The sequence below is a fragment of the Cornus florida genome, unplaced genomic scaffold (assembly GCF_030987335.1).
Source record: "Cornus florida cultivar Cherokee Brave unplaced genomic scaffold, ASM3098733v1 CherokeeBrave_3.0.0_Hap2_Chr09, whole genome shotgun sequence".
NCBI lineage: Eukaryota > Viridiplantae > Streptophyta > Magnoliopsida > Cornales > Cornaceae > Cornus > Cornus florida.
The window spans coordinates 39,127,893-39,150,649 of record NW_026775579.1 but is presented as its reverse complement, the minus strand read 5'-3'; the positions used below and the strand labels follow the sequence as shown (position 1 = coordinate 39,150,649).

At 39.2% G+C, this 22,757-nt stretch overlaps 1 protein-coding gene across 1 annotated transcript; it reads right to left on the bottom strand.

Annotated features, from left to right (window-relative positions):
* Positions 1–19,702: 19,702 nt before the first annotated feature.
* LOC132272514 (uncharacterized) lies at positions 19,703–21,972 on the bottom strand. Its single transcript, XM_059773647.1, has 3 exons — positions 21,784–21,972; positions 20,595–21,361; positions 19,703–20,147 (listed from the first exon to the last, which is right to left on the bottom strand). Exons 1-3 carry the CDS (start codon positions 21,970–21,972, stop codon positions 19,703–19,705), a joined length of 1,401 nt encoding a protein of 466 aa, XP_059629630.1.
* Between the last annotated feature and the right edge of the window lie 785 nt (positions 21,973–22,757).

Here is a 22,757-nt window from a genome sequence, read left to right as displayed (position 1 = left end):
GTCTCGAGCACTCGAAATTAGTGTAATGAGCAACATGCAACTCTTGCTCATCTCTGACTCACTGTGGAAGAATGACCATAACTTTGTGCTCCAAACTTTGAATGATGATCTGTTTGAAGATTTGGAGAGCTGATTCAGAGCTTTAAAAACTTCATGTTTTGATGAAGACCCAATTCTTAAGTCTGGTTGGTCAAAAATGGGGAGAAAGGCAGCACTTCAGTGCTGCCAGGCAGTTCTGCGCACCTCTGGTAAGAAGATCATAACTCTCTGCTCCGAACTCCGAATGACAAACCGCTTGAAGATTTGGAAAGCTGATTCAGAGATATAAATCTTTCATGTTATGATGGAAGTCCAGTTCTTGAGTTTGCTAGGTCAAAAATGGCGACAAAATTCAGGTTCTACTGCTGCCAGAATTTCAGAATTGGCACCCTTTTTGTTCAAAATTCCACAAGGCATCATTTTTGCTCCTTTTTGCAATTTAACCTGAAAATGTACAAAAACATGCAAATGGAGATAATCTACATAAAATACACAAATAAAGAACTTAACTAATGCAATTTAGGGCGCTTGAATATACAATATTCGGCGCTTATCACACCCCCAAACTTACATTTTGCTAGTCCCTTAGCAAAACCAAAATGCAAAGCTCAATGGAATGAAAAACATAGGAATGCTATTACAAAAATATCCACCATGGAAAAAATAAACATAAACATAGCTCAAATACAACTTGAAACAGATAAAGAGCTGGAGACGGGATCATTGGGAAGACTACCTTGCATATATGAAGCATTGATACAAAAATTGGTAAAAACCATTTCAACATGCATGCATCAACATCATAGTCCATATAAATAATTCAATTGTCATCTCTTAAATGGAAATAACTCAAACTCCAGTGAAAGTGAATTGAATTCTCAACATGCGGCTTTTACTTTCTTTTCCAATTCCAAGGCACAAGTTTTCAAATCAATGAATTCCCCTTTACATGAAGTCCCTAAGGCATGATTTTATTTTCAAGACAACTTTTGTTGCCTGTTAAGAATTTATTATAACTCAAAAGTGAAACATAAAATGGTTGTGCAGTGTTGAAATCCTTTAAGCTTTCTAACCAACCTATGTAGCGAGCGTTAGGCCAACAACTCCCAAACCAGACGGCTTTAGGGTGCTAAGTGTAAAAACACTCCTAGGGCTTAATAGCTCAAGTTGGAAAGGCTACGAATTCCAACAAACCATATTTATTACACACATTTTTTTGAATGACCGTGTGATGTTTAAGTCCTTTAAGCTTTCTAACCAACCCATGTAGCAAGCGTTAGGTCAACAACTCCCAAACCAGACGGCTTTAGGGTGTTAAGTGTAGAGACACTCCATAGGGCTTAATAGCTCGAGTTGGAAAGGCTACGAACTTCAACTGGTCATTATTTTCTTTCTTTCTCATCTTCATTTTTTTTTTTTTTTTTAAAAAATACATGCCAAAGGTATCCATCTATCAGGTTCATCAAATCAGATTAACTAGGCCAAGGTCAAGGTCAATCAAGTTGCATGCCTCACAGTTAAGTTTCTAATGTGCATCTGTGCATTGTGAAGCTTATAAGAGTGTAAATCCAGCAAGAATCTAATTGAGGCATTTATACAGACTACATTGTATTTTGCATGATTACTTCAAATTCAAATTTCTTTATTTTCAAAAATTCTCAATTGCTTCTATACACAAGGTTTTAAATATATGCTTTCATCTCCAACAGGTTTCAAATTCCATTATCATTGCTTAGCAAAAATTATGAACCCAAAAATACCCCCAAACTTGAAATACACAGTGTCCTCAATGTGGGATATGGAGTAAAATTGATGACAAAAATGACAGAGAATAAAAAGGAACAAAAATACCCAGGGGGAGGAAACGGCATGGTGAAACAAAACCCCCAAACTTGAAATAAACTACGCCACCTGGATAGTATGACGAAGAACAAAAAGAAACAACCACAAAGGGCATTAATAGCACAAGCACATATACAGAAAAAAAAAATAATAATGAACAAAAAGTTAACAGAAAAGAGAGAATTTGCATGCAAAAGGAAGTTTACATGATTACAAAAGAGCTGTACATAGATCATGTCTACTAGAGCAACCTATACATAGCAAATTCTGAAAGTTCAAAAGTAAAACAAAAGATACAAGAGAAATATTTACATATGAACAAAAAGATAAGGTCCAACACTCACAACAAGCTACGGGCCAGAGGGTAAACGGGCGAGGATGGAATGGAGGAGAGATTGAGTCTTACGCCATTCGGCGGAAGCCAAACGACGTTCCTCAACTGCGACACGGCGGTCTTCAGCAGTAAGACGACGATCTTCTTCGGCACGTGAAGAAGTCTCGCACATAGTCCGAGTGTACACGGACAACGAATTCTCAAAACGATCCATCCGCTCATGAAAACCAGCAATGCTAGCCCGGATGAAAGCCTGGTCTTGCTGAGAGTCGACCGGAGGCTCTACCCTTGCAGCGGCTGCTGCCGGGGAAGCATCCTCAGAAAGAGGAGGAGGTGGAGCTTGGATGAACAGGGGGGCAGTAGGCTGAGGGATACTAGAATGGCTAAGAACATTGATCCACCGGCGCTTGGTAAAATTTTTAATCTTTTCGCCTTTTGGTTCATGGAGAGGAACAATGAAGCCTTTGTGCTTTAGGAGCCGAGTGATGAAAAACGGCAAAGGCAATTTTCGATTTTCAACTCGCGGAGCCCGTGCATTATGAGCGTCATGCCAAAACTTCATAAATGTGGTCCAAATGAGCTCCGGGATGGAGAACCATTAGCCTTGGTCCATGGCATATAAGGCTTGCAAAATGAGGCCCCTACACTCGGTGCTATGCACCAAAGGGCAGACATTGTGCTTGAAAACAGTGTCAACGAACTAGAGGCGTTCCGGAAGATTGGTTTTGCGAATAAAAGACCAGGGCCTATGAGGGTCATCCACGTTGCAAATGGCAGCGACAACCTGCTCCACAGTTAATGTATCCGGCTCCTCATATAAAGGAAGATTCTCACGATTGACAATGTCATCGGGGCACTCAATGGGGCAACCAGAAACCTGAATGATGTCAGTCATAGTGAAAGCATAGGTGGTGCCATCAATGGATGTAGTGAGAGAAATGGGTGGCTCTTTAGGGCATTGGAGATTCTAGTAGAAGAGGCGCACTACACGGGGGTAGGCAACCCTGGCAAGGGGCGAGCAAATGTGCTGCAGACGTCGGTTAGTCAATTCGGCTACAGCCCACGAAGTAGTGGGTAGAATGTCAAAGGCATCCGTGAGCAGAAAAGAAAGCTCATAGTTGAGTTATTTGTGATCCCAAGGATCACGTGGTCGCTCACGATTGACAGCACGGGCACCCGCAGAGGGTCTAGGAGGGCGAGAAGGACCTGCACGAGACATTTAGAGAAGTGGACTTGGTTGAGGACTTTCAGCGAGCACCTGGCGTGCACCACAAAAAGGAGAAGGTGAAAATGGGTGGGATGGATGATGAAACCCAAAAAATTTTGGCCCTGCAATTGCAATAACTACTCCCAAACAATCATAAATCTCCATTACATGCAAGCCCATCCTCCATTTATACCAAAAATGTGAAAGAGAAGGATAAAGAAGAAACTTACCCAAAAATGGAGAACCAAAGGCCCTTTGTGCGTGGGATAAGTGGTGGTGATGGGTAGGAGGTGGGTGATGCTGCTTGGGTTTAAAAGTTGGGCTTGGTAAGGTGGTGGGTGGTGTGGTTTGAGGTGGTGGGTGTTGGTGGTTGAATGGGGTGGTGGTAAGGGTGGGTGGGGAGTTGGAGCCAAGAGTGAGAGATGAGGGTGGCCTGGGGTGGCTGGGGTTGGTTTTAAAAGAGAAGTGGCTTGGTTCGAGCACTCGAAGTATGCCTTCGAGTGCTCTAAAATGTGGTAGTGGGCTCGGGTGTTTGTTGTGTGAGAACTTAAGCAATGGCGAGCACTCGAAGCTTGGCTTCGAGTGCTCTAGAATTTGGCAGAAAGGTCGGTTGGTTTGGTTGAAAGGGGGTGATGAGAGAGAGACCGAGAGATGAGAGAATTGGTTTGTGGCGTTGGTTGGTTTGTGAAGAAGGGGCTGTGGGAGTGCGATGTTGGAGGTTGAGGTTGTGTGGGTGATGTTGAAGAGAGAGAACCGAGAGGGGCATGCATGCATGGGGCTTACATGCATGCATGCAGGTCGTGGAGTTGGATGTGTAGAAGGAGTGATGGTTGTGGGTTTAGGTAGAGAAAGGAAATTGGTTGCATGGTATGAGGGTTGATGGTGGTGGAAGATGAATGCCGAGAGCTTGTTGGTTTGAGAGAGATGTGGGTCGATGAGAAGGTGGGTGGTGTTGTATGTTGGTTATGAGGTGCATGCAAGTTGAGGAAGGTTGGTTAGTTTTTTGAGAAAGAGATGGTTGTGAGGTATGGTTTGTTTGTTTGGTATGGGTTGGGTTGGTGCAGTAGGTTGGTATGGTTCATGGGTGGTGAAGGTAGTGGTTATGGAGGCTTGGGTTGTGTAGAGAGAGGTTGGTTGAGTGTGAGAAGGTTGGTTTAATGGTGTGAGCTTGCATGGGGTTGGTTGGGTGGTGAGTGTTGGGTGTGTTGCCGAGAGAAAGATGGTGTTGGAGAGGGGTTGGTTGCAGGAGGCATGGTTTGCAGGGTGGCTTGGTGGAGAAGCTCGGTTGAGAGAGAGAGAGTTGGTTTGGGTTGGCTGAAGTGGGTTGCCGAGATGACAGGAGGTTAGTTTGGGGTTGTGGGAGCTTTGGTTGGTTTTGGTTGTGGGAGCTTTGGTTGGAGAGGAGAGGAATGCAATTTTCGAGCACTCCACAGGGGATCTAGAGTGCTCGACAATTAGGCAGCGAGTAGGCTAAGAAAATGGTGAAGCTTCGAGCACTCGAAGCTTGGGCTTCGAGTACTCGATTCTGAGGCAGTAGCTGTGGAAGTTGGGCTGAAAATTTGGAGCAATCCAAATGGGAAGCTAGAGTGCTCTAAATAAAGGCAGTAGGCTCATGGAATCTTGGTTAAAGCCTTGGAGCACTCGGCAGTGAGCATTGAGGTTGAGAGATGAATTTTTGCATGCATTGTAACATTATGTGCTCATTCTTATGCATTATGAATGTGAACATGATCAACTGAGAGCTGAAGAATTGATAAAACCTTGTAACATGCTTCCAAATCAATGCATGGATAGAATAGTTTCACCTTGCATGCATGGATAGAAAGTGAAACTTGGCATGGAAAATTATGAAACTTGGCACATTATTCTAATGCAATGCATGGATGGACTTGTGGAAAAAAAAAATTTGTAAAAACTTTGCAATTGCGTGGATGGAAAAATTGCCAAGCTCTAAGCTTCAATGCAATGCATGGAAAATTTTGAAAATTTTTCATGGAAAAAAAAAATTTTCATGGAAAAAATTTTTTTTTTTTTTTATGGAAATTTTTTTTCTTTAAGGATGCATGCATGAATGTCAATTGCATGAAAAAATTTTCAACTGTTACAACATCACACAGAGCATGTAGGAATGAAATTTTTGGAGAAAAATTTTAAACTTTGCAAATTCATTCCATTCCAATGCATGGGAAATTTTGAGAAAATTTTTTTAACTTGTTGCAAGAACTGTGCAACAATCACTCCAATGCATGAAAAATTTTCAAACCTTGCAACAATTTGGGAAAATTTCAAACCTTTAACATCACTTCAAGCTTTTGCAACCTCACACGATTCATTGAAAAAAATTTTGAGAAAATTTTTTTTTTTTTTTTTTTTTTTTTTTACGAATGCCATAACAATGAGAGTTTATGCACATGAGTAGCATTCCAAAGCCAATGAAATTGCCAGATAGAGCTGAAAATTTCCAGGAGTGAAAGCAAAAGTTTCAGAAAGTCTAAGAAAGCCTAATGTGAAGATTGGAACGCAATTAGAGACAGTTCCGGAGAAGGTCAAATTTTTGGCTTTCCTTAGCGAATTTCCAGAAAACTCAAGGCTCAGGCAATTTTGTTGGGAGAGGGAAACTTGAACATCGAAAGAATTTCTTCCCTTACTTTGCTAAATTTAATGTCGATAGCTAAACGATGTTAGATTGGGCACTTATCCTCCAAAATCTCGATTGCTAGACGAAGTTAGAGTTGGCACTAATCCTCATAAATTTGGTCTGTCAAGAGGACTTCCTCAACTTTTTGGGTTGGGATTGTGCCAATAATGCAAGGCTTAAGCCGTTAGCCATTAACCTTGAAGAGTGATCCATTTGCAGGATCACGAAGTTCGATTGCTCCATGAGGAAAGACAGTAGTGACTATGTATGGACCATCCCATCTTGACCGGAGTTTACCGGGAAAGAGCTTCAAGCGGGAATTGAAAAGCCAAACCTTTTGGCCCAGGGCAAAAGACTTTTTGACGATGTGTTTGTCATGAAAAGCTTTAGTCTTTGCCTTATAAATTTTGGCACTTTCATACGCGTCATTACGCAATTCCTCAAGTTCATTTAATTGCAACGCACGATTAGAGCCGGCTTGTTTGAGATCAAAATTGAACCTTTTTATGGCCCAATAAGCATGGTGCTCTAATTCTACCGAGAGATGACATGCTTTGCCAAAGACAAGTCGATATGGTGACATGCCAATGGGTGTCTTATAAGCTGTCCGGTAAGCCCAAAGCGCATCGTTTAGCCTTAATGACCAATCTTTGCGGTCCGGTCTAACCGTTTTTTCCAAAATGTGCTTAATCTCCCGGTTATAAATCTTTACTTGGCCACTCGTTTGAGGATGGTAAGGTGTAGCAACCTTATGAATGACGGAATACTTAGTAAGGACGGATTTGAGAAAACGATTTCTGAAATGAGATCCGCCATCACTAATGATTGCTCGGGGCGTGCCAAAACGACTAAAGATGTGAGACTGAATGAAATGGATCACGACTTTATGATCATCGGTTTTGGTAGCCTCGGCTTCAATCCATTTAGACACATAATCCACCGCTACAAGGATGTACTCATAGCCATAAGAAGATGGAAATGGTCCCATGAAGTCAATCCCCCACACATCAAAAATTTCAACAATTAAAATGTTGGTGAGGGGCATCATGTCTCTTCGGGACATGGATCCAAGTTTTTGACATTGTTCACACGATTTGCAAAAATTGTATGCATCCCGAAACAAGGTAGGCCAAAAGAATCCCCTTTGAAGAACTTTGTTAGCGGTCTTTTTGGCACTGAAATGGCCTCCACAAGCAAGAGTATGGCAAAAATTTAGAATGTTTGTGGCCTCGGTTTCAGGAATGCATCGCCGGATGATTTGGTCCGGGCAATACTTGAATAGTTCCGGATCTTCCAAAAAGAAATGCTTGACTTGGGAGAAAAACCGGTCCCTCTCTTGTTTGGACCAATGAGCTGGAATTTTGCCAACCGCAAGATAATTGACAATATCCGCAAACCATGGAAGAGTAGAATGTGAAACTTGAAGAAGTTGCTCATCCGGAAAGGAATCACGGATGGCTGCGAATTCTGAAGATTTCTCAATAAGTAAGCGAGAGAGATGATCAGCGACAACATTGTCCGTCCCTTTTTTGTCCTGGATTTCAATGTCAAACTCTTGAAGTAAGAGGATCCATCGAATTAAACGGGGCTTTATCTCTTTTTTCGCTAACAAATGCCTAAGAGCGGCATGATCCGAAAAGACGATGACCTTGGAGCCAAGAAGATAAGAGTAAAATTTATCCAAGGTGTACACCACAGCTAGCAATTCTTTTTCAGTGGTGGTGTAGTTCAATTGGGCATCGCAGAGAGTTTTGCTAGCATAATAAATGACATGCGGAAGTTTATCCACACGTTGGCTCAAAACCGCCCCTAATGCATAGTCGGATGCATCACACATGATCTCAAAGGGAAGAGACCAATTAGGGGGTTTCATGATTGGGGCGGATGAGAGGAGAGTGCGAAGTTTAATGAAAGCTTCCATGCAAGCGTCATCAAAATTGAACGGAACATCCTTGGCTAAGAGATTACACAAGGGCCGTGAGATTTTGCTAAAATCTTTGATGAAGCGACGATAGAATCCGGCATGGCCAAGAAAAAAACGAATTTGACGGATGGAATTCGGAGGAGGAAGATTAGAGATTAACTCAACTTTTGCCTTCTCTACCTCGATTCCCCGTTTAGAAATGACATGTCCTAAAACAATGCCTTCTTGGACCATGAAGTGGCTTTTCTCCCAACTTAGAATGAGATTCGTCTCTTTGCATCTTTGGAGCACCAGAGACAAATTTTTGAGACACGAGTCAAAGGAGGAGCCAAATACGGAAAAATCGTCCATGAAAACTTCCAAGAACTTTTCAACCATATCCGAGAATATAGACATCATACACCTTTGAAATGTTGTCGGCGCATTGCAAAGCCCAAAAGGCATGCGTCGATAGGCAAAAGTACCAAAGGGACATGTGAATGTTGTTTTCTCTTGATCTAGGAGGGCGATTGCCACTTGGTTATAGCCGGAATAACCATCAAGAAAACAATAGAAGCTTTAGCCGGCTAGCCTTTCTAAGATTTGATTAATAAATGGGAGTAGGAAATGATCCTTCCTAGTTGACGAATTGAGTTTCCGGTAGTCAATGCACACACGCCACCCGGTGGTAGTTCGTTGTGGCACGAGCTCACCCACTGAATTTTTAACAACGGTGAGACCGGATTTCTTAGGAACAACTTGTGTGGGGCTCACCCACTTGCTATCAGAGATAGGGTAGATGATTCCCGCATCTAGCAATTTGATCACCTCTTTCATGACCACTTCCTTCATATTTGGATTTAACCGGCGCTGGACCTCTCTAGTAGGCTTTGCGTCATCCTCCATATGAATGCGGTGCATACAAATGGAGGGGTCAATTCCTTTCAAATCTGCCACTGTCCAACCAATAACTTCTTTATGCTCTTGGAGCACCGCTAAAAGGTTGGTCTCTTGGTCTTTTTGAAGGTCCGAGGCAATGATGACCGGAAGGGTTTGCTTTGGACCAAGGAACACATACTTGAGATGGGCCGGGAGCGGCTTAAGCTCAAGTTGTGGCGGAGATAGCAATGATGGGACCAGAGGAGTAGTGGAAAGTTGGGGAAGCGGTTCTTTTGGAATTTTCCAAGGAGGTACATCCATGATAGCATTAATATCAAGCAAGGAATTGACCTCTTGAATGGCTTGATCAACATCAAAGTTTGAGAAGTCAAAATGGGACATGCAAGTTTCAAGAGGATCTTTGCTCAGAATAAAGGGGAGAGATTCTTCGACCACTTCATCAATGACATCCACAAGAAAACAATCATCCTCATTGGAGGGATGTTGAGTTGCATGAAAAATGTGGAGTTTGACTTGCATATTTCCAAAAGTAATGTCCATCACCCCGGTTCGGCAATTAATTGATGCATTAGCCGTGGCTAAAAATGGCCTACCAAGGATCACGGGAATGTGCTTTTTTGGGTCATGGACCGGTTCCGTATCAAGAACCACAAAATTTACCGGGAAGTAGAATTTGTCCACTTTGATGATAACGTCCTCAAGAATGCCTCGTGGATGCTTGACCGATCTATCGGTAAGTTGCAAAACCACGGAAGTCGGCTTAAGATCTCCCAAACCAAATTGTAGGTAGACCGAATATGGAATTAAATTCACACTAGCGCCTAAGTCAAGGAGGGCCCTCTCGATTTTGCTGTCACCAACGACGCAAGAGATTGTGGGGGCACCCGGATCCTTATACTTCGGAGGAGTGCTGTGCTGAATGATAGAACTAACATTTTCAGTCAACCTCACCTTTTTTGGCAAATGATTGCTAGATGTGCGCTTTTGAGTGCACAAATCTTTGAGAAATTTTGCATAGGGAGGGATTTGCTTGATAGCATCCAAGAGGGGCAAGTTGATCTTCACTTGCTTGAAAACTTCCCACATGTCTTGAATTTTACAATTCTTGTTCCCAAAATGTGTCGACTCTTGAAGACGTTGAGGAAACGGAGCTTTTGGCTCATAAGTAGTTTCCACATTTGGGGTGACATACGTGGGATTTCCGTGAATGGTATTTGGACAAGAATTTGGATTAGAAAAGCTTGGATTTGGATTAGAAGAGCTTGGATTTGGATTTTTCAAAGGAGGGTTTTTCTCACTTGTGTCTCCATCAACCTTGTTGTCAACCACTCTACCACTCCGAAGGGTGGTGATAGCTTGAACTTGTTCATGAGTCGGCCCACTTGGAGGAGGGGTTTCATCAATCACATGCATTCCTCTAGGATTTTCAAAAGGTTGAGAGGGAAGCTTGCCCTTGTCCTTTTGAAGCAATTGATTCACCGAGTTAGCTATTTGGCCCACTTGATTTCCGAGATTAGCTATGGATTGAGTATGAGAGTGAACCATTTGGAGAGTAGGCTGCAAGGATGTCAAGAGTTGCTTGTTGGAATCCATCATTTGCTTATTTAATGATTCCATCATTTGCTTGTTTGTAGCTACTATCTCGTCAGTTGGACACACAGGAGGTTGATTGGAAACATTTGGATTGTAAGGAGGACGGTAGCTTGAAGAGGCTTGGAAAGGCCTACCTTGATATTGAGAAGAGGGCTGATTTTGAGGCCCTTGATTTTGAAATTGGGAATTTTGTGGGGCTTGTTACCTCCACGAAAAATTCGGATGGTCCCTCCACCCCGGATTATATGTATTGGAATACGGGTTATGCCCGGGCCTTGAGAACATGGCATTAGCTTGCTCTTGGTTGGGATTGGGAAATTGCTACGGTGTGGGGCAATCTTCCGAGAGATGGAATGGACTAGTACATGAAGCACAAACCGAACTTGCCGAATTTTGAGACAATGAAGGAGGAAGATGTGGTTCTATCAATTGGTAGAATTTATGAGCTATGGCATCCACTTGAGATGATTCCTCCATTATAGATTTTGGTTGAGAAAGGTTGGTGTTCTTTGCATTGGTTGAGGCCGGAGCCCTACGAGAATTATGTTGAAATGAATTTTCGCTTAAATTCTCAAGTAGGGTCCAAGCCTCATCCGCATTCTTGGACATGAACATCCCACCACAAGAAGAATCAACTATGAATCTATGGGTGTCGGTCAAGCCGGCATAGAAAGCTTGCACTAATTGCCATTTTGGGATCAAATGATGAGGATATTTCCGAAGAAGATCTTGTAGCCTTTCCCAAGTCTCATGGAGTTGTTTTCCATCAATTTGAGAAAAGCTTAGAATGGAACGCCTCATTTGGTTGGTTTTACTCACCGGATAATACTTCTTAAGGAATTCTTGTTGCAATTGAGCCCAAGAAGTAATGGAATTGGGAGCGAAGGAGTTTAACCAATATTTTGCCCTATCCTTTAGGGAGAATGGGAAAAGATGGAGATGGAGTGCATTGTCCGGAAAACCTCTCAACCGAATGGTCGAACAGATTTCAAGGAACTCATCAAGATGCTTATATGGATCTTCATTATCAAATCCATGAAATGATGGAAGCATTTGGATGGTGCTTGATTTGATCTCATATTGAGCTGCATCGATGTTTGGCATTACTATGCAAGAAGGAGAAGCATAGGTGGTAGGGATGAAATGATCTCTAAGAGTCATTGGTTCTACATTAGGAATTTCAGCCCTTTCATTCCCCGGATTTCCTACGTTATCTCCCATTGTATTAAATTCAGTTTCAAGATCCCTTGTAAGAGTGGGTTCCCTAAGGTTCCGTCTAAGAGTTCTTTCAAGTGAATTTATATCAATAGGCGAGTCAAGTGTGGGTAGAGAGAGTGACCTACGACCGAACATCAACAGCACAGCATATAATCAACAAAGCAATTCATTATCCACAACTCCACATACGATGTTCCCGTTCTCCTCAATTATCAAGACAAAAAGTAAATGGCCACGACAAGGACCGATGCTTGAACACGAAATTAAAACAATAATATAGCATTAACAAGGGCTTGCAAATAAATTAACTACTTCTAAGCTTAACACATGCACAATATATAACAATGCGAAACTAAAAGGTCAAGAAACTTACCTGGGGTCCTCTAGACTTACGCTTTGCTAGCGTTCCCACGGCGAGATTCGAGTCCCTAGAATCTTACAACATGAAAATGGTTAAACCACACGAAAAATATGCACAAAACACAATATGCACAATCAAACTAAATTTAACCCTAAACTTTGGTTGCTAAACCGTTTGCAAGTCCCCGGCAATGGCGCCAAAAATTGATCGGTTGGTCAATCATACATCAACCTTCGCAATAGCACGAATCATTATAAAATAGGGCTTTTGATCGGGTAAGTCGAACCACTGGGACTGTGCTAGTCTTAAGACAACCTAAGTATCTAGAGTCATTTTAGAATGATAAGGTGTAATAAGGAGTTGTTGATTGGTTTGTCACTAAGCTAGTAATTGAAGTGTGCATAAAACAAGAATACTAGTAAATGAGAGTTAGAGATAATAAAAGGGGAAACTAGGGAAGTGAATCCACCTACGCCCTAAATACATGCAAAATCAAGACTAAATTGGGGATAAACACTATATAAGTAATGATCAAGAATTATGTAGCAACACATAGTTGCTTCATAACCAATAAAAAGTTCATGAGATTAAAACAAGAATGGTCTATCAAAAGACAACACATTTGGACTACCTAGACTAGGGTGTAGTATCAAATACATTAACTTAAGCAAAAGACCATCAAGCATTCAATCAAATGATGAAGCATATGAAGGTAAGAATAAAGCATAGTCCATCAAAGGAGGTACCTAAGCAATGGAATATCAAGTTTCAAAATCAACATGCCTTAAAAACCATTCATAGTTAATATCTTCATTGTCACTATAAAAATAAAAGCAATAAGACTAATGTAAGAATCATCAAGACAAGCTAAAGAACTCACATCAATCATTTAAACATGAATATTCATTACAAGAAGTAATAAGCTCTTAAACTATGAAAAGACCAAAGTTTATACATTATAATCCCCAAAATAGAACCTAATCTAGAACATGAACAAAAGGGGAGGCTTCATCACCTCCCTAGATGGAGTTTAGTTACCCATGAGTGAGCTAGAAGAAGGAAGAAGCATGGATGGACAAGCCATTTTTGAGCTCCCTTCTTTAGGCTTCAAGAACACCTTTCTTGCTCTCTTCTCTCTCCTCTAATCTTGTAGAATGAAGGCTAACATCTATGTGGTCCTCCCTCTCTCTTATCAAGCTCAAGTCAAGGCTCTCTCCCTCCAAAGAACACCTCCAACCACTTCATAAAGAATGAAGATGGCATTGAGGAAACCAATGTGCAAGTGGCTGAAATTGAGCCATTTCCGAGTGCAATCTGCCAGAATTTCGAGCACTCGAAGGGTGGTCTCGAGCACTCGAAATTAGTGTAATGAGAAACATGCAACTCTTGCTCATCTCTGACCCACTGTGGAAGAATGACCATAACTTTGTGGTCCAAACTCCGAATGATGATATGTTTGAATATTTGGAGAGCTGATTCAGAGTTTTAAAAACTTTATGTTTTGATGAAGACCCAATTCTCAAGTCTGTTTGGTCGAAAATGGGGAGAAAGGCAGCACTTAGTGCTGCCAGGCAGTTCTGCGCACCTCTGGTAAGAAGATCATAACTCTCTGCTCTGAACTCCGAATGACCAACCGCTTGTAGATTTGGAAAGCTGATTCAGAGCTCTAAATCTTTCATGTTATGATGGAAGTCCAGTTCTTGAGTTTGCTAGGTCAAAAATGGTGACAAAAGTCAGGTTCTACTGCTGCCAGAATTTCAGAATTGGCACCCTTTTTGTTCAAAATTCCATAAGGCATCATTTTTGCTTCCTTTTTGCAATTTAACCTGAAAATGGAGATAATCTACATAAAATACACAAATAAAGAACTTAACTAATGCAATTTAGGGCGCTTGAATATACAATATTCGGCGCTTATCAGAATTCCATTTTCATTCTTTTATAGGGTCTTATTAATCTTGTATGAAGTGTGGCCAAGGGCCAAACGGTCATTTGATCCCGTTTTGCATTTTTAGATTCCATGTTTTCCATTCCAAGTCCATTTTTGCCTTTTTGCCCGTTGGGGGGTCGAATTTTGCATCGGCTATATTTTTAAGCCATGGACCATTGTAGCGCGTCTAAATAGGTAAGTTACGTTTGCGTGCATAGTCGTTTCCAGGCAAAACCTCATCGTTTGTGTTTTGAGCCTCTTGTGAATTCATTTCTCATTTTTTTTGCATATTCTGATCTAGGGGCATTATGGACCTTTCACATCAGTTTTATTTTCTTCTTTTGACATGGTTGAATAGAAAAAATTGATTTTAGGGGGGGTTTCTTCTTCGTGTTTTTCCAGAAAATGTCGTCTTGGTACCGGAAATCCCTCGTGAAGTTTCAGCTTCCAGTTTTCATTTAGCAGCTTTATGACCCTCTTGTTCAGTTCTGATCTAGGGGCATTTTGGGGATTTCACAGTGAGTTTTTTCCGATTCCGTCCACGAAGTCGGGTAGAAAACTCGATTTTAGGGGGGGTTTCTTCTTCGTATTTTTCCAGAAAAAGTCGTCTTGACCTCCGTTTTAAGCCTCAGTTCTGGGCAGATCAAAAAAAAAATGTAGCAGCAGCCAAGGGCTGCCACCAGCCATGTCTTTGGGCACCGGCATGCACGCCGGTGGGCTCGCGCATGGGCACCGTGTGCGCCATGGCCCCTCGTTGGGCCGTCGCGACGTCAATTCTTCTTTTGGGCCTTTCTCCTTCGTCCGGACTCCGATTCAAGTGAATTTTTTTTTGAACTTGACTAATTTTTCGCTGTCTTTCCAACGGTGTGCTTGGTTACACCCGGTTCTTCCTGAATAATTACCAGTTTACCCTTTTTGCTTTAAATGCTCGTTTTTCTTCGTTATGCCGTTTCTCCTTCGTTCGGACTCCGAATCATGTGATTCTTAAGTCCATCTTGATTAGTTTTTCGTTGTCCTTCCAGCGGTGTGCTCGGTGGCACCCGAATCTATAGTTTTTAGAAATGACCATTTTGCCCTTGGGGGCCTATTCGGTCTTTTCTGATCATTCGTTCCCGCATTAGTTCTTATTGAGTTCCATGACCTCATGGAAGGTCACTTTGACTTCTTAGAGTCTTGTTTTCTATTTTCGCTTCCACATTCGGATCCGTTATCGGGTCAACCTTCAGTTCATCACAGGACACGCTGGTCTAAAAACCAGGGTCGTCACAGATGAATAGTCATTTTAGCCAAAAACTATTTGAGCTATACATCATATCTGCTCATGTAGGAGGGAATAATACTACTTGTAAAGTAGTAGTTTTTGAAGAATATTTTTCAAAGCAAATTACTCTACCACTAAGGTATACTACTTAGATAAGTGTGTACTAAAGTTAAGAGTTACTAGAATTGATTGAGTAAACTTAACTTCAAGCTAATGGTAATAGTAAGAAGTAGGTGCTCATTATAAACTAGTAGTGATTAATGAGAAGAATGTGTTTAATCTAAGCTAATAATGATAGCTTAAAACGCACTTTTAACTAGTAATGATAGCTGAGAAGAGAGTGCTCACTATGTTGTGATGTATCCAAAGCTTAAATAATAAGTGAGTTATTTGCTTAAATGAAGGAGTTATGTGATGTGTGACACATGAAATGTTATGATATGTTAATATGACTGAGTTAACATGAACCTAAATATAAATAACTCAAGTCATAAATATGAGAAATGTGGAAGCAAATATTAATTAAAGCCCAATCTAATTAATATCTCTAGCATGAAATTTACAGTAATGTCGGTGAATTATTATACGAATAAGTTAGAGATAAAGTGATAAAGTGAGTACATATGCACTAGAGACTGTTATACATGCTTGTTGAGAAACGAATATGGAAAGGTGGATGAGATGAAGTATTTAGTATATGGTATTTCAAGAGTTAGAAAATCATAATAAATACAATTTCAGGATTATCCCAAAGTTGTGGGGCTGATACTATTCATAAATGAAATTTACTACGAGACATCTCATCTTAAGATAAATACTTTTAAATGTGGGGAGTTCCGAGTCCTAAGAGTTTTATAATAGAACCAAAAATCATTTATAGTATTATAACAATAGTACATGTTGTTTCCTACAAGGAAAATGTTATTAAACAACTAGAAGAATTCTTTTTTAACTAAAGAACTGAGTTATTTGTTCCAATTGAAAGGTCAAGTGTGTAAGCTTATAAGTCCTTGAGTGGATTAAAGCTGCTACTGAGACAATGACTAAATGTGATGCATAAGTCATTATATGCCTTAAAAAATTAATGATATACTAATTAGTATATTTGATATGAAAGATTTAACATTTGATAACATAGTATATTCTCAATAGAGTGAGATTGAGATAATACCAGTTATGATAATAAAAGCCTAGCTAACTTTTGTAGATGTAAATCTCAAATATAAATACTAGTCAAAGTATATCATTGGTTGAGATTGCAAGGCATCTTAATAACTGTGTTTAAATTACACATTTTCAATCCAGGATAGGATCACTGAAAAGCAATAAATTGGGTAGTTGAGATACAACCTAAGTCCAATATTGCATAGATCGATGTATTTAACTAAATTGGAGGTATAACAGTGATGCAATCTGGATGAGGGATATTAAAGACTCCAAATCCAAGAGTGGATACGTCTTTAATATTAAAGGTGTAGTTATATATTCTTTTAAAGAATCAAAGTTAGAAACTTTGAATAAATCAAACAGAAAAGTTAATAGACTTAACTTAGAGGACATTTTAAAATAAGTCTACACCTGTGCCAATAATAAGCAATTTTAGGGGACAAAGTATAAATTTACTCTCAATTGGGGAAATCTCCGCAGAGTATAATATTTCTATTTACAACGTCCATGTGGCCACATATAAAATTAAGGTTTGTACTAGAGAGTAATTTTACAAATCATCGAGGGGAATAGGATTAAAAGCCGAAAACTAACGAGTCATCTTAATGGAAACCCAACCTCGCTGACTGGAGATTCCAAGATCTAGGTTCAAACAGACAACAGAAATTCTGAATGACTCACCAGAAGCACTAGGAAGATATAAATCTTCAGCCCATTTTTATGATGAGACAGTGCTACCTACAGCGATGATTAGGATAAGTTACGCTTTTAATAACTCTTATACCTTGAAAATTCAAGTGGGGTATAGTAGGATACTCTTAATAAGAAGTCACCTATATGAGTGAGAAGTGGGGCCGCTTTATGAGAACTATAAAGGCTAAGTTTTCTAGAGCACTCGTGAATACCAGGAGTTATTCAGGACCAAAATGAACACAACAATGAGAACCAACTCTGTGAGGAAAGGTATCGTGTGTTTGCTATTGTCTTGGTTTACGTAAATGGCTGAACAGTTCAAGACATCACATTTACTAGTTAGCCAGTAAATCCGATAGTAATACACTAGGGAAGGTTCAAGGCCAAAAGCTACCTATCCCGATGCAGTAACTTTCCGACTATACTCTCTCTAGTGTCTGCATAATCATTTTTTCATTTAAGTAACCGATTTTCATTCATGTGGGGAATTGTTGGTATTTTGAATTAAAATTGCTAAAGGGTTGCATTGCACTTAAAAGGTGCGATAAAAGGTTGTGAGAGGAAGAGATGCAACCCAAACTTATGTCTGTTCAATGTGAACTACACCCAAAGTGGATAGGTGTTTAAAGGGTAGTTTAAACCAAATTTTGTATAAGGGATACAACTAAAGGGACACGTCCATTAACCAAGAGGCACCGGTTTCTCTATAAATACCCACCCTTGGATGCCATTTAAAGTGCAATTCATTATTCTCTCCCTCTCTCAAGATGAACCCAAACCAAGTGGGTGTGGGTTCAAGCCATGGTCAAGTGGTCTGAGCCACTTAGGCCCAAAACAAATTTCATTGGGCCATATTAAATTTGGTCCGAGCCAATTGGTTTGGATTGCACCCAATTCATTATTTATATAGTATAAATGCATTTTTTAGTTAGAGAGAGTATTACACGGAGGAGATTCGCCGTATCCACGAGTTTGTAGTGTTGCTACTGATAGATGTAGAGCGTTATATCCTAGGAGATAGATGCCACTAAGTCAGTTAGCACCATAGCGGGGTGAATCTGTCTTAAGAACATAGTATTCAATATTAGCCTCAATCCAAGTTCTTTATTTATTATTTATTAATTTATTACTTTATTTTGCATATTTAATTAAATATATAGTTGCGTATTTAATTAATCATTTCTTAGTATATTGTTAATTATCTAGCATATTAGTATAAGGGTTGTTATATCTTAAATGTCATATGAAACATATATTTTACCAATAGGGTGTTAGTCAGTCCTGTTCTCCGGATTCCTTTTTAAGCTTTAGGTTGTTGTTGTGACCTAGCTTAGTGTTAGGTTTGTCTATAGTTAGTTATTTTGTCAGTTGTGGTTCTTTATGGTTTGTGTGTGCATATGGTGTTTGTTGTGTAAGTGTTGTTCGACTGTTCTCTTTGCCAACGGAAAGAAGAAAAAAACAAAACAAAACAAAACAAAAGTGTCTCTTTGGGAGCCTAAAAATATGATTTTACTATTATTTTTATTGTATTATTTTTATTCCTATTGGATCTACAGTGATGTAATAATTTATTTTTTATAATTTGAATGCAGAAAGATCAAATTGGTAATATTACAAAATATATATATATATATATATATATATATAATACATTGACTTTTCAAAAAGGATAATTATTTTGGAACAGATAAAAATTAAAAGGTTACTTTGAAATGGCAGAAGTAAAAGTTTAAGATTATTTGTTACGTTGAACTATTAGGAGACAGTTTAGAACTAAAGACTAGTCATTTATGCAAAAACTCCCATCTTTTCCAGACAAGGACTCCGTATTTATTTATTTTAATTATTATTATTAAGACATTTCCTGTCCTACAAGGACACAGTTCATCTTTTGTAGTCATAAAGCCTATTCTAAGAGGACACCGTTACTCTTTTGTAGAGTCGTTGACACAGTTTAGAACATCAGGCTGAAGGGTTTTAGCATAATTTCTTGACCGAATACTCTTAATAGCTATGGAAGTGAGGGTACCATTTCCCATCCTTTCCATATTGTAAGGGAATTCTCCGGGTCACGACATTTCATGTCGTACAAGGACAAAGTTCTTTTGTAGAGTCATATTAAGTCACACAATTCTTCTCACTAATGTCGCTCTTATGTTCTGCATATGTTCTTGCTCAACTGCTCTCACGCTTCCGCTTTCAAACCTTGGTGCCAGATAAGAATTCTAGGTACTTGAGAATTTTAGGTTCTATTCCTCATTCTAATTACAAAAAAGTTAATTTCATTGATTTCTTTTATGAATTAATGTAGTGTTCTATCTGATTTTCTGCCAATCATGGTTCTTCAGTTCACCACAATCAGATTATATGCATTGTGTAATGGGATAGCAACATCTGTTTCCATTTTCTCAATTATCAAAATATCAACTGAAAAAACATAAAAACAAAAACCAAGTCTATGAAAGGAGATTGTCTGCAATTGAAATTTCTAATCTATTACTGAACATCTAACAAATATGTATTGGATGACTAAATCTCTAAAAGCTTGTGTATTAATTCTACAATGAAGTAGTGAGTGAATTTGCTAGGAGTGATGAAACAACAATTTTTTCATGTTCAACAAGCATCCTGCAAAATACTAAAAAGCTCGGATCGTTGTTCTTCTGTCAAATCTGTTGGAAACTCGATTATGAATTTCATTATCAAGTTCCCTCTTCTTCCTTGCTCTTTTGGCTTCGGCATGCCTTGTCCTGCAATAATCTTTTCGTATCCGGGGTATATAATATCTGTAATCCCTAAACTCATCTTCTCTCCACCTAGTAGAGGCACCGAGAGGGTGCAGCCTGTGAGGGCTTTTACCAAAGGCATTTCTACTATCAATTCCAAATCGTTGCCTTCTCTCCTGAACAATGGATGCCGTTTCTCTGAAATCAAAAAGGTTATATCGGCTGGGAGAGTGTTCGGTGTCTCATTTCCCATGCCTTCGAATTTAATCTCCGTTCCTTTCCTCCATCCCGGTTTCACATTTATCGTTAGCATTTCATCTTCTTGTATTATTTCCCTGCAGCAAACAAAGAGAACATACACAAATGGAGTCACAAATAAGCTATTGTTCGTTGCTATTCAATTTTGAATTTTTATGCTTCAATTTAGGGCTTGTTTGATTAAGTTCTCCCGTCTTGAGAGAATCGAAAATCGATAAATAATACAAAAACTTGTTTGGTTGATAGTTTTCTAAAAAACTTAGAGCTTACTTGATTTGTAACTAAACCAAACAAAAAATTTTATACAGTTTTCAGTTTTTCAAAACTCATTTATAAAAATTCCTAAGTAGTCTTTATTTTATAGTTATGAGAACTATTTTTTGAGAATTGTTTCTAGAATTACAAATCAAGTATGCCTTAGAGTTTTTATTTTTTAATTTTTTTAGTTGAGAACTGTTTTCAGAAACTTAAACCAAGTAAGGCATGTGCAAGTGTTAAGAAATTTGGAAACTTTAGTAACAAACCCATGATTTGTGACTACGTCTCTTGTGATCATGATCTTCTTGATGCACCCAAAGCACAACTCCTCAAGTGTGCACTCAAGCTTCTCCTCGACTGCGGGGGCTTTCATGTAGCCATTAGAGTTGGAGAACATAATAGGTGTTGGGGGGCTCATCCTGCTTGCACTTCTTGACAGCGATGCCACGGGTGAATGCACATCCATGCATATCCAGCTCATGTTCTTCAAGAGAGCGGTGGTTGTAGCGTTAGGTGTCGGGGTTGGGCTCCTTTTGCTCGCGCTCCTCGAGAAAGAAGGGCTCTCTCGAGGAGTAGTTGTAGCTCTAGGTGTCGGGGTCAGGCTCGTTTTGCTTGTGCTCCTCGAGAAAGAAGGGCTCTCTCGAGGAGTCGTCGTAGCTCTTGGCGTTGGGGTCGGGCTCCTTTTGCTCGCGCTCCTCAAGAAAGAAGGGCTCCCTCGAGGAGTGGTTGTAGCTCTAGGAGTCGGGGTCGGACTCCTTTTGCTCGCGTTTCTCGAGAGAGAAGGGCTTTCTCGAGGAGTGGCTGAAGCAGAAGGCGTCGGGGTCGGGGTCGGGGTTGTACTCCTCCTGCTTGCACTTCTTGAGAGAGTACCAGGGCTTTCCCTAGGAGAAGGGCTCTTGCTGAGAGGAGAAGGGGTGTCGGAAAAAAAATTATCAACACTTCGGTGTTTGATGAAAATTCTAGGTGACATAAAACCATCGCCATTAAATCTGAAATCATGCTCACCATTAATGATTTTTTCTTCGTTAAGCATCTATAAAACAAAAAAAATCATGGTTATTAGGCTAAAAATTGAAATTCATTCTCGGGAAATAAAACTTAATGAAATTCTTTCACAATTCGATGGGTTGTGTGTTAAAATTGCATAAATTAGTTTCCTTTTCCGTTTTATGAAATCAAATCATGCTCACCATTCATGATTTTAATTCTTCGTTAAGGGACTAGAAAATAAAAATAAAACTTCCATCGAAAGACTTTCATAAAAATTCTCGTAGAATCGAGGATCAAGTTTTCAACCACATGCATGTATTTATTTATTTGTTAATTTTCTTCTACCATTTTGGTATTTAAAACTTTTAATTTTATTTGTAAGAATCATATATTGATACGGCAATATTGAAATTGAAGCATTAATATGTATGAATAAAAAGTTTGCATATATATATAAATGTGTACCTTGTTAGTTTCGTCAATGAAAGCAATATGATCCATGGATTTGAACCTGTTTTCTTTATCAACTTTCCGACGAGATGAATTTTTCTCATGATGCCGTCTCGAGAAAACCGATTTGTATGCTTTACAGAATCCTCCTATGCCTAATAAATTGTTGTTCGGCGGTGACCGGGAATGTGAATGCTCTGCCATGGAGAAGGAGAGAGAGATCTACTGTATTTTTTTCTTGGAAGGTAGAGAGATATACTATATTCACATAATGTTTTTTTGGGGCCAAATATAAAGCGTTTTGTGTGGCCTTTTATTAGCAAAATCAGTTAAAAAGAGAAAGGTGGTTTTTTTTTTTTTTTTTTGTTAATTTTTATTATTCTGATTTTGATGTGTAAGGCATAATACAGTTCCAAAACAAATATTTATCAGTAGAACAATTAACCCATGAGTTGTAGACCTTATCTTGCAGCTTTATCTTGTTATCCATTGTGGATGTAGACTGTTTGGTGTCCTGGAAAGTAAATTATTTATCCATGCTATAACTTTTTATTTTATTTTTTTTTGCATATAATTTGTAAAAATTTATAAAATTTCTCCCCTAAAATTAATTTTTTTCTACAAATCACTTATAATTATTCTTTGTCACCTTTCCTTTTCAATCTTATCTTTCTTCTTCTTCAAATTTCTTTTTATGCTCTTTATGGCCTGCCGGAGCCTTTTTAAGTGAGTTAAACCGTCACCTAAGGTCTCAACCAATAAGGAGATCCCATAATTTTTTATTTCTTTATATATTATAACTTTCCTAAAACAATTACAAACTTTAACAACTAGACAGATTTAATGATTGACCTAAAAGATTTATGTTCTTTATAAAAAAAATTGAGGGCCCCCAAAAATTTTTTCTATATATTATAACTTACCTAAAATTTTTATTTTCTTTTTAAACCTTAACCGACCAATATAAAATTTAATAGCGTGACAATAAA